General features: G+C 52.5%; 1 protein-coding gene across 45 annotated transcripts in view; it reads right to left on the reverse strand.

Moving 5' to 3' along the window:
* Positions 1 to 1,650: 1,650 nt before the first annotated feature.
* SUGP2 (SURP and G-patch domain containing 2) overlaps positions 1,651 to 13,212 on the reverse strand; it is a 43,649-nt gene continuing 32,087 nt past the window's right edge. For 6 of the 45 annotated variants that reach the window (XM_077978383.1, XM_028839546.2, XM_077978380.1 and 3 more), the window contains exons 8-11: positions 12,932 to 12,993; positions 5,912 to 6,048; positions 5,132 to 5,252; positions 1,651 to 1,906 (exon numbers count right to left, since the gene is read on the reverse strand). In XM_077978383.1, coding sequence (XP_077834509.1) covers positions 5,132 to 5,252; positions 5,912 to 6,048; positions 12,932 to 12,993 — 320 coding nt within the window. In that variant the 3' untranslated portion in view covers positions 1,651 to 1,906. Of the gene's footprint in view, positions 4,511 to 5,131; positions 5,253 to 5,911; positions 6,049 to 9,954; positions 10,017 to 11,747; positions 11,946 to 12,617; positions 12,994 to 13,212 lie in introns of those variants that run through there. The other 39 variants (XR_013409235.1, XR_013409237.1, XR_001441301.3 and 36 more) reach the window with 16 other exon arrangements.

The following is a 13,212-nucleotide window of genomic DNA, read 5'->3' on the forward strand; positions in this document are numbered from 1 at the left end:
GAAGTACAATTTGCATTTTAAAGGTTCTATCTAAAACACGATTGTGCCTATGATCGTCTACACGTGGAATATCCTCCGAAGGCAACCCAACACCTGCTCTTTTCCCACGGGCCATGGAGACTGCTGAGACAGCCCGTGGGGAGAGGACGGCAGTCTGCGAGTGGCACCCTTGGTGTGTCCTGTCATTTGACTCATGGGAGGAGAAAGCCTCTGTGCTCCATTCCGCATACATCTGGGTTTGGTTTTTCATCTTTTACAAGGAAAAAGTCCTCGCGTGCTGCTTGAACATGCATGCGTGCACGTCTGTATATGGGCATACACGCACTGCAAAGGCTTGGATTGAAGCCACTCCTTGTTTTTGCTACTGGGGCTTCTCCGCAGCGCCCTCTGCCTGTCTTGCCCCAGGGAAGCTCCAGGAAGGAGAAAGGCCATGAGAGGCATCTTGTGGTTCCAGTTAGTCCTAAATTATTAGGTTGGTGGGAAAGTAATTGTGAGTTTTGCCATTACTTTTGCACCAATCTAGTACAAGGCAGCAGGGGAGATTTTACCTTCCAAATGAGATCCTTCCCAGTCTGCAGAGGGGAAACTGAGGCCTGAGATCAAGTGACCTGCCTGGGGTCAATGCCAGGACAGGCATCCTGGATTGGAGGCCACCCCTTTTCCTGTCTCCTAACACCCTAACCGGCCTCAGGGCGGTATTAAGAGGAGCTAGGGGAAGAGGGGTTCCGCTACGGAAGAGAAATTCCTGGCAGTTGCTCACCCCCTGCAGGTGAGCCCCACATTTTCCCTGCAAGCTCTGGCCTTTCTCGGGGAGTGCCACTGAAGCCAGTGGTTAGACATCGCTAAGATGAAGGCAGGGTGAGGGTGTTGGCTGGAAACAGCTTCCCTGGGGCACAGCAGAAGTGAGGTTGGAGGTCTTGCCTCAGCTTCCTAAGGGCTTTGTCTCAAGGCTCCCGCTAAGCTGCCCACAGGGACCTTCCTACATGAACATCACCTGCCCTGGGCACAGCGCCTTCCCCCTCTGTGCAGTCTGGCTCCTCTCCTCCTCACCTTGGTCAGGCGGAGGCCCCTGCAGATCCCCTGGGTGCTGGCTTGGTCCCTGCTGTGCCCTCTGCACGCCCCTCCTCACCTGGAGGGCCAAGGGGCTGTTGGCAGAGGAACCATGGGCAGGCTGGTAGCACCCAGGGACAGCAGGGAGTATGAAGATGACAGAGAGGCAGCTCCTCAGTCAGAGGGAGGCCCAGGCAGGCCATGGTTTTACTCTGGTAGCTGAAACTGCCGTCCCATCCAGCCCTGGGATGATGGGGCAAAGCCCTGTGGCCACAGGTGAGTCGTAGGCAGCAGGGGCATGGCTCCCACTTCCCTGATACCCCTCAAAGGCAGCTTCTGTATTCGGCGGTACCAATCACCCTCCCTCCGGTGCTTGGTCACTTCCTGCTCTCTGGCATCTTCCAGGCTTTCCTGGTGACAGTGACACAAGGTCCCTCAGGTGGGGCGAGCCAGTCAGGAGGGGCCTGAGGGAGGAGCACCATGCCGGCGGAGGGCACGTACTGGGAGGCAGCCGTCATCTGGTTCTACACTGCACTCCCATCTGCGTGCGCTGGTGACTGATCTGATTTTAAAAACACAGCCATGGAGACCCTGGCACACTGCATTTCCTCTACATTTATTGCAACGGCTAAATGATTAACAACATTCACAACTTCTTAGATCTTAAAAAACAGAAACAAAAGAAAATTTCCATTTTGTAACATCACAAATGTCTTCTAGGCTTTATCAAGGACCAAAAACACTACAATTCTCTAAGTGATTTCCAGTGATGGAAACAAGCCAGAGACAGTAAGCACCCAGAGTGGCGAGAGAGCACTTCCAGATGCCTGTTGTCCTCTCGGGGGTGACCCTGGAACTAGAACGACAGAAAAGACACTGTGACTTTGACACGGCTGTGCCACCACACGTCACGCGCGACATGAGGATCCTGCAGAGTGGCCTCTGCAGAGAGCAAGGGCAGCCTCGATTAAGAGGGAGGGGCTGGGGGCACAGAGGGCCAGTGGCATCTCCTCTATCCCGGCCGGCCGGCAGCTGGCAGCACGCACCATGCTCTGCTGGCTCCCGACACCTTCACTGCCCCAGCGCTGAATCCACAGGAGAGGCGTCCTCTGAGAGTGTAGGGACTTTCTAGGTTCAAGGAGGTGTGCCCTCTGACCCCTGCCAAGGACTCACAGAACCATCTCAGCTCAAACTTGGAGGAGCGGCAGGAGGTGGGGGGTGGTCAGTGGCCACACACCACAAATTCCTAAAGCATTTAACTTTTTAGTAAAATGAAGTGGAGAAAGTCAAGAATTAACATGCTAGGACAAAGCACATGGAATGGTCAGGGCGATGCCGGAGAGAGCGAGCTTGATCCACGCTGTAGGTGTGTGTGCCTCGCTCGGGCCAGCGGGCCGAGCCCCGCTCGGAGCTCCATCCATTCACCTGACCCACGGCCAACATGGAAGCTGTCGGAGGAGTCAGGAAAGGAGAAGGAGAAAGGAGAAGATGAACCCCCCGCACCTGTGGTTCCCCAAAACCAGCTCTACTCCAGGCCCCCATAGGCTGGTTCGTTCGAGGGTTGGGTAATAAACCCAAGCCCCATCCTCCATGCTGGCACCTCTACTGCCATAAAGATCTGCCAGTTGCCAAAGCTACAGAAGCCACTGGAAGCAAGCAGAGCCCCTGGGGGTGGTGGCACTGCAAGGTGACAGGGACCAGGCAGACAAGGAGCTCGGACCACAGCCTAGGAAGTCTGTGGCTTAAAGAAAGCCTGGATTTCTTTTCTTTTTTTTTTTTTTGAGACAGAGTCTCGCTCTGCTGCCAGGCTGGAGTGAAGTGGCACAATCTCGGCTCACTGCAACCTCTGCCTCCCGGGTTCAAGTGATTCTCTTGCCTCAGCCTCCTGAGTAGCTGGGACTACAGGCACCTGCCACCACACCCAGCTAATTTTTTGCATTTTCAGTAGAGACGGGGTTTCACCATGTTGGCCAGGATGGTCTCGATCTCTTGACCTCGTGATCCACCTGCCTAGGCCTCCCGAAGTGCTGAAATTACAGGCGTAAGCCACTGCGCCCAGCCTTTTTTTTTTTTTTTTTTTTTTTTGAGATGGAGTCTTGCTCTGTTGCCCAGACTGGAGTGCAGTGGCATGATCTCAGCTCACTGCAACCCCCACCTCCCAGGTTCAAGTGATTCTCTTGCCTCAGCCTCCTGAGTAGCTGGGATTACAGGTGCCTGCTACCATGCCTGGCTAATTTTTTTTTTTTTGTATTTTTAGTAGAGATGGGGTTTTACCATGTTGGCCAGGCTGGTCTCAAACTCCTGACCTCAGGTGATCCACCCGCCTCCGCCTCCCAAAGTGCTGGGATTACAGGCTTGAGCCACTATGCCCAGCCCAAAGCCAGGATTTCTTTACAGCCAATACAAGTGGCATTTCCCACTCAGTTCTGGGGCTGATGCCCTAGCCACTGCTGTGTCCCCTAATCCCGGGGTGTGAGGAGGATCCTAAGTTTTCCAGATTTTTGCCCATACTTAAAACTTTAATGCTCCTGCTTCACGAGGAAGAATGAGTGGAGAACTGAGTGGAGTTACACACAGCAGACTGCTGGGGAATCTGTAGAGTGGCAGCGATCACACGCCTGGAAATAGAGCAGCTGCAGAGCCCACCCCAGGGGGAGCCTGCCTCTCCTTACAAAGGCTGTAATAAGACAGCACTTGACGATGCTACACGTGCGAAAAGTGCAGAGTCTCAGAGAGTTTACAACCCCCATCCTTTTGTAACTGTAGTTTGCTTACACTGTGGATTCTAAAGAGACATGTAAATCTGGGGCCGATTTAATCTGTTTAGTGATTACTCCCCACCTGATAGAGCTATTCTGTACTGTTGCTAAAATTTTATTAAGTCTCTCAAGATGCACTGAAGAGATGAGACATCATGAATAACACATTCATCAACTCAAGTATGGCAACTGTTCAGAGAGCTTCAGAGCTTTGGTACCTGAGCGCAGACTTGGTAATTACTGATTTGTCTCCCCCGTATAAATTCTGGAGAACAACGAGAAAACACCATCTGTGATCGTTTCCACATCACGTTTGCTAACAGAGCACTTCTGGAGAGCAATGGCCAGTCCGACTGGAAAACCAGCCAGAGGAGCTGGTTCCTCAGCACTCACAGGCTGAGGTGCCTTTCGGGGGCAGCGCCACCTTCTGAAGGGGAACCAAGACAGATTTGGAGGAGACTTGCTGCTAAAAGCATGTGAACAGAGAGGAGAGGCAAAAGCACATTGAAAATGGTGCATGTTTTTTCTTTGTGAGAAAGAAAAGCCAGCGAAACCTCCGCCCCAGAGACTGCAGAGACGTTTGTTTTCATGTACACACCAAACCGTACTTGGGCACTGGCTCCAGGCCGATCCAGGGCAGGGATGATGTTTTAAGGGCAATTGCTGCTTCAAGGCTTATCTTTCTCATCAGTGGTTTTGATCTATTCAGGAAGAGAACGATTTTGTTCAAAACTGAGTTGGAAATTAGGTGAGAGGGACAACTAAAAAAAAAAAAAGTAGAAAGATGAGGATATTTACAGGCCCAAGGCCCTGCAGAAGGAAAAGGATTTGAAGACCCTCACAAAGGGACACAGCTAACTGCCATCCTCTGTGGCGGTGGCTGTCACAGTCGGCCTTCCACTTGCATGATGGCAAGGCCCTCTGGACTAAACAATCCGTTTGCTGGTCATGTTATGTGGTAGGTGGCCCTCATCTGTGAGAGAAAACTTGAGCAAGAGAAGAGACAAGCGTGGCCTATTTCCACGCGCACATCCACGGAGCCTGGCCTAGAGGCTTCGAGGGGCTCACAACCAGGGCACCAGGCAGGCCACGTGCAGCTGCCCTTGGCCAACATGAGGTTTGCTCCTTCAGCAAACCTGGAATGTAAGAATGGGGCATATCCGCATCCAGAGACCCTTTTGTTTCCCTCACAGAATTTTGTGATTTTTTTGTGTGTGGCATTTTTGGGGGAACAGGGAATATCAACTTTGTTGGGGGAATTTCTCTGCATACCAGCACGCCGGTGAGGGCAGAGGGCCTTATGCACTGTCCCGTAAACATACCTATTTGTTGGCCCGCTTGTGTCTGTACATCTGCATCATCCTCTGCCGGAACACATCGAATGTGTCTTCTTTGTGCTCCTGCCCGTCAGCACCCAACCCTTCCCCTTCTGAGGGGGTTCCCCTAAGGAGTGAAAAAGAGAGTCAGTTGTGCACCTGAGCCCAGGGCCTGGCATGCCAGGAACTGGGCATGGGCACAAACAGTCCATGAGATGCAGGTGTCTGGGACACACACTGAGACATCAAAGAGTAGGAAAATCAAGACACGACTCACAGTGGAAACAAGGAGTACTCACCCTCGAAGAAGAGCTGGCTTTTGAGGGGGTGCCCAGAGGGCCCTGGTTACCTTGGAATGCCTTACCCAGCAGGCACTAAGCTCAGTATTAAATGAAATGCCTGCTGGATGTTATGATTGGGGTTTAATAAACTTTGGGCCTGTGTTCGGGACCCTGGCTGGCCCGGCTATGGGTTCCCGGGATTGGGAAAGTGGTTCCAGGCCAAAACTACACAGAAGTACCACTTAGCTTTTATGATGATAACAAATGAGGACAAAATGACCAGGGCCAACAAGCTGGTTAAAAAATCTACAGCAGGACAGAAAGGAGCCCTGTAAACACCTGCATATGTAAATGATCAGCTTCTCATCTGAAGATGCCTTTTGTTTAAAAAACAAAAATCAATTGCCAGCTGTAAGTCACCTTGGGCGTGAGGGAGCCAAGGTCAGGCTGCAGGTGGAAGGACTGAGGCCCCACCCACTCCCACCCCAGGCTGCCTGCTGCGTACACGCTGACCGGCTCCCGGATGCCCTTTCCGAGGGAGCCCAGGCCATGGCCCTCCTTCCAGCCCATCTTCTGCAGCATCTGGAAGCCCAGGTTCTTATCGGTCAGCTTCTGCTGGGCGAAGTCCAAGTCCTTGGGTTTCTGAGGAGAGAGGAGTCCAGACATGTGGGCCACAGGGAGGTGCCTGGATCAAGGGTCTGTCCTAGGCAGTGCCTGGAGCCCCTCACCCCCAAATGCTCTCCTGAATCTCCAGATGCTCAGGCTCAAGCTCCAGTCCCTTTCCCAGTTCTCTGCAACATCCCTGGTTGGGATGGAACTTCTAAGTCAGAGGTTACTGGCCTGAGGTCAGTCCTGCCTCTCAGCCACCCCTGGTGCCAAGACTGTGAGGAAAACTGGGTAAGGGAATGTGCAGTCCCGGGGTCAAGGAGTCAGTAGGATGGCCCTCAGCGGAGCCCTGGATAAAGAAGGGTGGCCCTGTGACGACCACAGGGCGCAGCCCAGGGAAGAGTGGGGGGCACCAGGGCATAGGCCTGGAGGCAGAATGGGGGCCAGACGGTGGGTGAGAACTGGCTGGCAGTACCCTCCCTGAACCACCCCAACATACCCCTCCCTCAGTGCTTCATTCAATCCCTGACTGCCTTGTCTGTCCTAGGGACTGAGTTCTACTTGGACACCGGAGTCTGTGTGAGATCTAGCTCAGAGCAGACCTCACTGAGAGCTAGTATAGCTGTGATTGGTCCTGTGGGTGGTGGGGAAGTGCAGCATTCTCTGGGCCACTAGATGGAGATCTGGGGACAGACAGGGCCCTGGGGCCTCTGGAGGAGGAGCCTGCAGGGATCTAGCAGAAGGAATTTCTATTCACTCATGAATATTCATGACACACTGCTGTGTGAGAGCCTAGCCGGGCAGTCCAAGACCTTGCCATGTATTCCTTGGCTCTTCACAAACTTGTATGGGTGGGCTGGGTGCGGTGGCTCATGCCTTTAATCTCAGCACTTTGGAAGGCCAAGGTGGGTTGGATCACTTGAGGTCAGGAGTTTGAGACCAGCCTGGCCAACCTGGCAAAACCCTGTCTCTACTAAAATATAAAAATTAGCCAGGCGTGGTGGCGGGCATCTGTAATCCCAGCTATTTGGGAGGTGGAGGCACGAGAATCACTTGAACCTGGGAGGCGGAGGTTGCAGTGAGCCGAGATTGCGCCACTGCATTCCAGCCTGGGCAACAGAATAAGACTCTGTCTAAAAAAAAAAAACAAAAACAAAACTTGTCTGTGTTTTTTTAAAATATAGAGTCTCGCTATGTTGTCCAGGCTGGTCTTGAATTCCCGGTTTTAAGTGATTCTCCCACCTCAGTCTCCCCATTAACTGGAACTACAGGTATGTGCCACTGCACCCAGCTTTAATTATTATTATTATTTATTTATTTATTTATTTATTTTGAGACGGAGTCTCGCTCTGTCGCCCAGGCTGGAGTGCAGTGGCGCAATCCCGGCTCACTGCAAGCTCCGCCTCCCAGGTTCACACCATTCTCCTGCCTCAGCCTCCTGAGTAGCTGGGACTATACGCACCTGCCACCATGCCCGGCTAATTTTTTTGTATTTTTAGTAGAGACGGGGTTTCATTGTGTTAGCCAGGATGGTCTCAATCTCCTGACCTCATGATCCACCCTCCTCAGCCTCCCAAAGTGCTGGGATTACAGGTGTGAGCCACTGCGCCCTGCCTTTTTTCTTTTTAAAGACGGAGTCTTGCTCTGGTGCCCTGGCTGGAGTGCAGGGATGCAATCTCAACTCACTGTAACCTCCGCCTCCTGGGTTCAAGTGATTCTCCTGCCTCAGCCTCCCGAGTAGCTGAGATTACAGGTGTGTGCCACCACGCCCGACTATTTTTGTACTTTTAGTAGAGATGGGGTTTCGCCATGTTAGCCACACTGGTCTTGATCGAACTCCTGACCTTGGCTGATCTGCCCGCCTCAGCCTCACAAAGTGCTAGGATTATAGGCATGAGCCACTGCGCCTGGCTGATGTATTTCTTTAAGGCATTTACTGAACTACCTGAGAGGCTGCGAGAGTTCATGTACTCTTGAGAGGGAGAGAGGAAGGTGCTGAGGAGGATCATGGAGGCTGGTGCTAGGGGTCTGAGCAGGGGACAGGTGGGAGTGGCTGGGAGAGGGTTAGATGACCCTGGGCATGGGAAGCAGGGTGAGAAGGGCGTGCTGAGTCCTGTGAGCTCAGGTCCTTGGGCAGTCAGCTCTCATCAGCTTAGCGACCTGCCCCATCATGTCATGCAGGCGTCACGAGGTACAATTCAACCAAAATACAAATCCCCCCTTGCCATCTGCATTGAGGTGCCCAGGAATCAGCTTCCCTAACGTTAGGGGTGCATGGGGGAGGCACTTCAGAGACAAAGGAGCTTGGAGACAAGGCAGAAAAGGCTAAGCCTGGGGGAGGCAGGGGTTGGGAGAGGGAAGGGAGAAGGGAGAGTGCAGGGCCTCAGGTCAGGAGGGAGAAGAGAGCAACTGCTCCCATAAGGAAGGCCTGGGCCCCTGGAGCTCCTGGGGCCTCAGTGTTCTCACCCTAGAAAGGGACAAAACAACCTGGAGAGGTGCCGAGAACTCAACAGGCAGCAAGATGCAGGGGATCAGAAACGGATACCCCAAGGCTGGGCGTGGTGGCTCACGCCTGTAGTCCCAGCACTTTGGGAGGCCGAGGTGGGTGGATCACGACGTCAAGACTTTGAGATCAGCCTGACCAATATGGTGAAACCCCATCTCTACTAAAAATACAAAAATTAGCCCGGTGTGGTAGTGCATGCCTGTAATCCCAGCTACTCAGGAGGCTGAGGCAGGAAAATTCCTTGAATCTCGGAGGCAGAGGTTGCAGTGAGCCGAGATTGTGCCATTGCATTTCAGCCTTGGCAACGAAGGGAGACTTCGTCTCAAAAAAAAAAAAAAAAAGAAACGTATACCCCAAATTATGGCACTTTGACAGGTGGGACTAAAGCAACAGCCTCAAGGTCCCTCTGACCTCCCTCCTGTCTCCGTCCCTCCCAAAGCACAGGAGGAAGCTGTTCTCTTCAAGTTCCCTATCTACCTAGAAACTGGACCTGCCCAAGAAGAACAGAAGGGCCTTGGATCTCTTCCCTGAAACGTCATTAACCAGAGTTGAAATGATGGAATGTTAAACACCACACCTAGAGCCCAAACCATTGGCTGTTCTCTAGTCCCATTCAATTCTCAGTGAGGATCATTCACAAGATGATGCCTACCTCCATTCATCTCTCCTAAAATCTTCTGCTTCCCCTCTAAAGTTACCTACAGCCTCCCAACTTCCCTCTCCCCTATGAAAAGGTATTTAGCTTCAACCACCTGGCCCTTCTTTGAGTTTTCATAATGTTTTATATGGCTCCTGTGCTTATGCACGTGAATAAATATGTATAACTTTTTTGTTTTGAGACAGGATCTTGCTCTGTCACCCAGGCTGGAGTGCAGTGGTTCCATCATGGCTCACTGCAGTCCTGAACTTCCGGGCTCAAGCGATCCTCCTCCCTTGGCCTTCCAAAGTCCAGGGATTACAGGTGCACGTGGACTGCATACCATTTTTTATCCTGTTAATCTTCCTATTGTCAGTTCATTTCAACAGGTTTAGACTTGGACCTTCAAAGGCGGAGGGAAATTCCCTTTGTTCTCTTCAGATGCATCTCCGAGGGTATTATATGAAGTAGCTGTGTGTGTGTATGCGTGTGTGTGTGCATATGCGTCCACGTGTGTGTATCTTGTGTGTGTGGATGTGTGAGTTACTGGATGCAGGCGGCTCCTCCATAATGGCATGAGGTGGTCTTGGTGAGGTGGTGTGGGAATAAGTTTCTCTGCAGGGCAGTTAAGGAGGGAAGGTATGAAGGGAGGAGCTATGCTGTGGGCTGGGACAGGAAGAAGGGCACTAACAGTGAAGAGACACCTCTGCAAGCCAGGGGACACCACACAGGACCTGCTATACTGGGGGGCCCCTTGCCATGAGAAAGTGGCCTGGAGAAAAGAGGTGACAGAACCCACCGGATGAGACGAGAAACAGGGCATCCGTCAGGCCCTCCTGGGAACTGCGCACGACCTGGGCCCTGGGGTGACGGGTAGGGAAGGAAGGGGAAATGCTGGTCATGGCGGGACACAGGGGTCCCCAAATGGCAGGTCTGCACTCTTTTCCCTTTCAGGATAGCTGCTTGGAGGTGCAGCGCAAGAGGGGTCGGCTCAGCCTGGAAGTTTCTTCAGGAATGTTCAAATCTGTGTTTAACAATCATGATGGCGGTTTCCTGGACAGCTGGAGGAAAGCCAAGCCCTGTGGGCAAGGCGGAGGCGTGCAGAGGAGAGCTGCAGCCACCACGGCCTCCCTTCCATTTGCAGTCACTGGCAGAAAGGAGGACAGGTGCAGAGTCTCAAGGAGAGAGCAGCACGTGCAGGACACCTACCAGGAACCTTGTTCAGTTTAATCCTCACCGTACCTCCTACCTGCTGGGTAGGTGTGGCCGTCCCATTTTACAGACAAACCCGTGGCTCGGGGGTTACATGCCAAGGTTACAAAACTACTCGGTGGCAGGGCTGGGCTAGAGTACAGCTGTGCCTGACACCAAGGCCCTGCTGTGCCCTCATGTGGCCATGCCCTCATGTGGCCGTGCCCTTACCCAGGCCACACAAACGGACAGCAGATGCCAGCTCAGCCTAAAACCTGGCACATCAGTCAGGACCATGAGCTCTGGATTCGGGAAGGTTCCTCCTTCCTGCCATAATTGGGGTCAGACTGACCTAGATCACCCGGAAGGGGTTGGAAGCAACATGGCATTGCCTGACACCAGCAGAGCGACCTCGCCTGGCTCCCCACCCTCCTCCCTGACCATGAAGGACCGGTGCACTCTCTCCACATGTGTCCCAGGTGACCCTGCCTGCCCCCAGCACTGTGTCCCCCAGGCCATCTGGAGTGTATCTGCCCCCTTTCTATAACCTGTCTCTAGGTCAGTGAATGGTAGTTCTGTCCCTCTTCTGCCCAAGCTGACTACCCTGGGGTCACCTGGACCCCTGGCTTTTGCACACCCAGCCCACAATCAGGTGTCACCCACTCCATCTTCACCCCTTCTCGTTGCTCCTCATGCCCTGGTCCAACTGTCTTAAGTTTGAGCCTCCTCCTGCTTCCCACCCACAGGCTGCTCTCCACCCTAGTGGCCACATCCGCCACAGGTCCCGGAGGGACCCTCCCTTCCCTGAGAAAGGGCCACAGCGTTAACATCTGTTGAGGTCCTGTGTGACCACCCCGATTCCTCTGCTGCCACAAAGGTCTCTTGCTGCCCCAGACTCTCTGCTGAGGCTGTGCCCTTCTCAGATCTCTACACTGTTTCTCCTCAGCTCCTCCAGGCTTGTGCCAACATCATCTGCAAGAGAGACCTCCCTTGGCTTTCCCAATTCAGCGGCATCCCCTAGACCCCACCTTATTCTCCCTCTCCTTGACCTGCTTCTCTTTGCCCACAGCATCCCCAGGACCACCTCATCCATTTCTCTTTCACTGTTGGCCCTGCTCGCTGCTGCCTCCAGGTGGACAATCAGGATCTGGCACGTAGGAGGTGCTGACGGCACACACCATGCTGTTTACTAGCAGATTAGTGCACTCTCTTCACCACACTTCCAGTCTACTAAGCTTGAACGTTTTTATGTTTTATTTTTTAAGGAGACCAGGAGGAGACATAGATCTTACTATGTTGCCCAGGCTGGCCTCAAACTCCTGGACTCAAGTGATCCCTCAGTCTTGGCCTCCCAAAGCACTGGGATTACAGGCGTGAATCAGTGTGCTTGGATAACTTGAACTTTTTTTTTTTTTTTTTTGAGACAGGGTCTCACTCTGTTGCCCAAGCTGGGGTGCAATGGTGCAATCAGCTCACTGCAGCCTCGACCTCTCAGGCCCAAATTATCCTTCCACCTCAGCCACCAGAGTAGCTGGGACTACAGGCATGCGCCACCATGCCCAACTAATTTTTGTATTTTTTGCAGAGACAGGGTTTTGCCTGTTGCCCAGGCTGGTCTTAAACTCTTGGGCTCAAGCGATCTGCCCATATCGGCCTCCTAAACTGCTGGGATCACAGGCGTAAACCACCCAATAGGCCTTAGCGTGAACTTTTTGGGTTTTTTTTTGTTTTTTTGGTTTTTTTTTTTGAGATAGAGTCTTGCTCTGTCGCCCAGGCTGGAGTGCAGTGGCACGATCTCGGTTTGCTGCAAGCTCTGCCTCCCAGGTTCACGCCATTCTTCTGCCTCAGCTTCCCGAGTGGCTGGGAGTACAGGCGCCCGCCACCACGCCCAGCTAATTTTTTGTATTTTTAGTACAGATGGGGTTTCACCGTGTTAGCCAAGATGGTCTCGATCTCCTGACCTTGTGATCTGCCCACCCCTGCCACCCAAAGTTCTGGGATTACAGGCATGAGCCACCACACCTGGCCTAGCTTGAACTACTTCTTCTTTTTTTTTTTTTTTTTTTTTTTTTTTTTTTTTTTTTTTGAGACGGAGTCTTGCTCTGTAGCCCGGGCTGGAGTGCAGTGGCCGGATCTCAGCTCACTGCAAGCTCCGCCTCCCGGGTTTACGCCATTCTCCTGCCTCAGCCTCCGGAGTAGCTGGGACTACAGGCGCCCGCCACCTCGCCCGGCTAGTTTTTTTTGGTATTTTTAGTAGAGACGGGGTTTCACGGTGTTAGCCAGGATGGTAGCTTGAACTTCTTACAGGGCCAAGACACTATCTCGCTTATCTCTCAAATCCCACAGGGATCCATTACAGGGATCTCAACTATCCATTACACAGATGAATCACTAGTCTATGCTTTGAACAAAGGCAAAACAGTTTTCAAAAGTCCTCCCAAGAGAAAAGTCTCTTGTGTTTTACACGTTAATACCTCAGTTTGAAATGTGAGCATAGCTTAATCACAAGCTGCAGCTTCCATTGGAACTCCAACAAATTCTAACCAACTATACTTTGAGTAAGGACTACAAATGATTAAGCTCACCTTCTTTTTGGACATGGGACGACCCCGAGGCCTGTCATAGGCAATTCGAACTGGTTCATGGACTAGAAGACAAAAGAAAGAGACATGTACACATACGTACACGTGCTTTCCCTACATTACTTAGAGACTGAAGGTCCTGCAGTCTATTTTGGCTAACAGTTCTCTAACGACAGAAGGTGTCTTAGGCCCTGCATGGGCCTAAGCCCCAGCTGTGCCCCAGCTCTTCTCAGGAATGAACATGTATGACCCCTGGAGTGAGCAGAGGCGGGACACACTCAGGG

Source organism: Macaca mulatta, chromosome 19, assembly GCF_049350105.2.
Source record: "Macaca mulatta isolate MMU2019108-1 chromosome 19, T2T-MMU8v2.0, whole genome shotgun sequence".
In the NCBI taxonomy this organism is placed as follows: Eukaryota; Metazoa; Chordata; class Mammalia; order Primates; family Cercopithecidae; genus Macaca; species Macaca mulatta.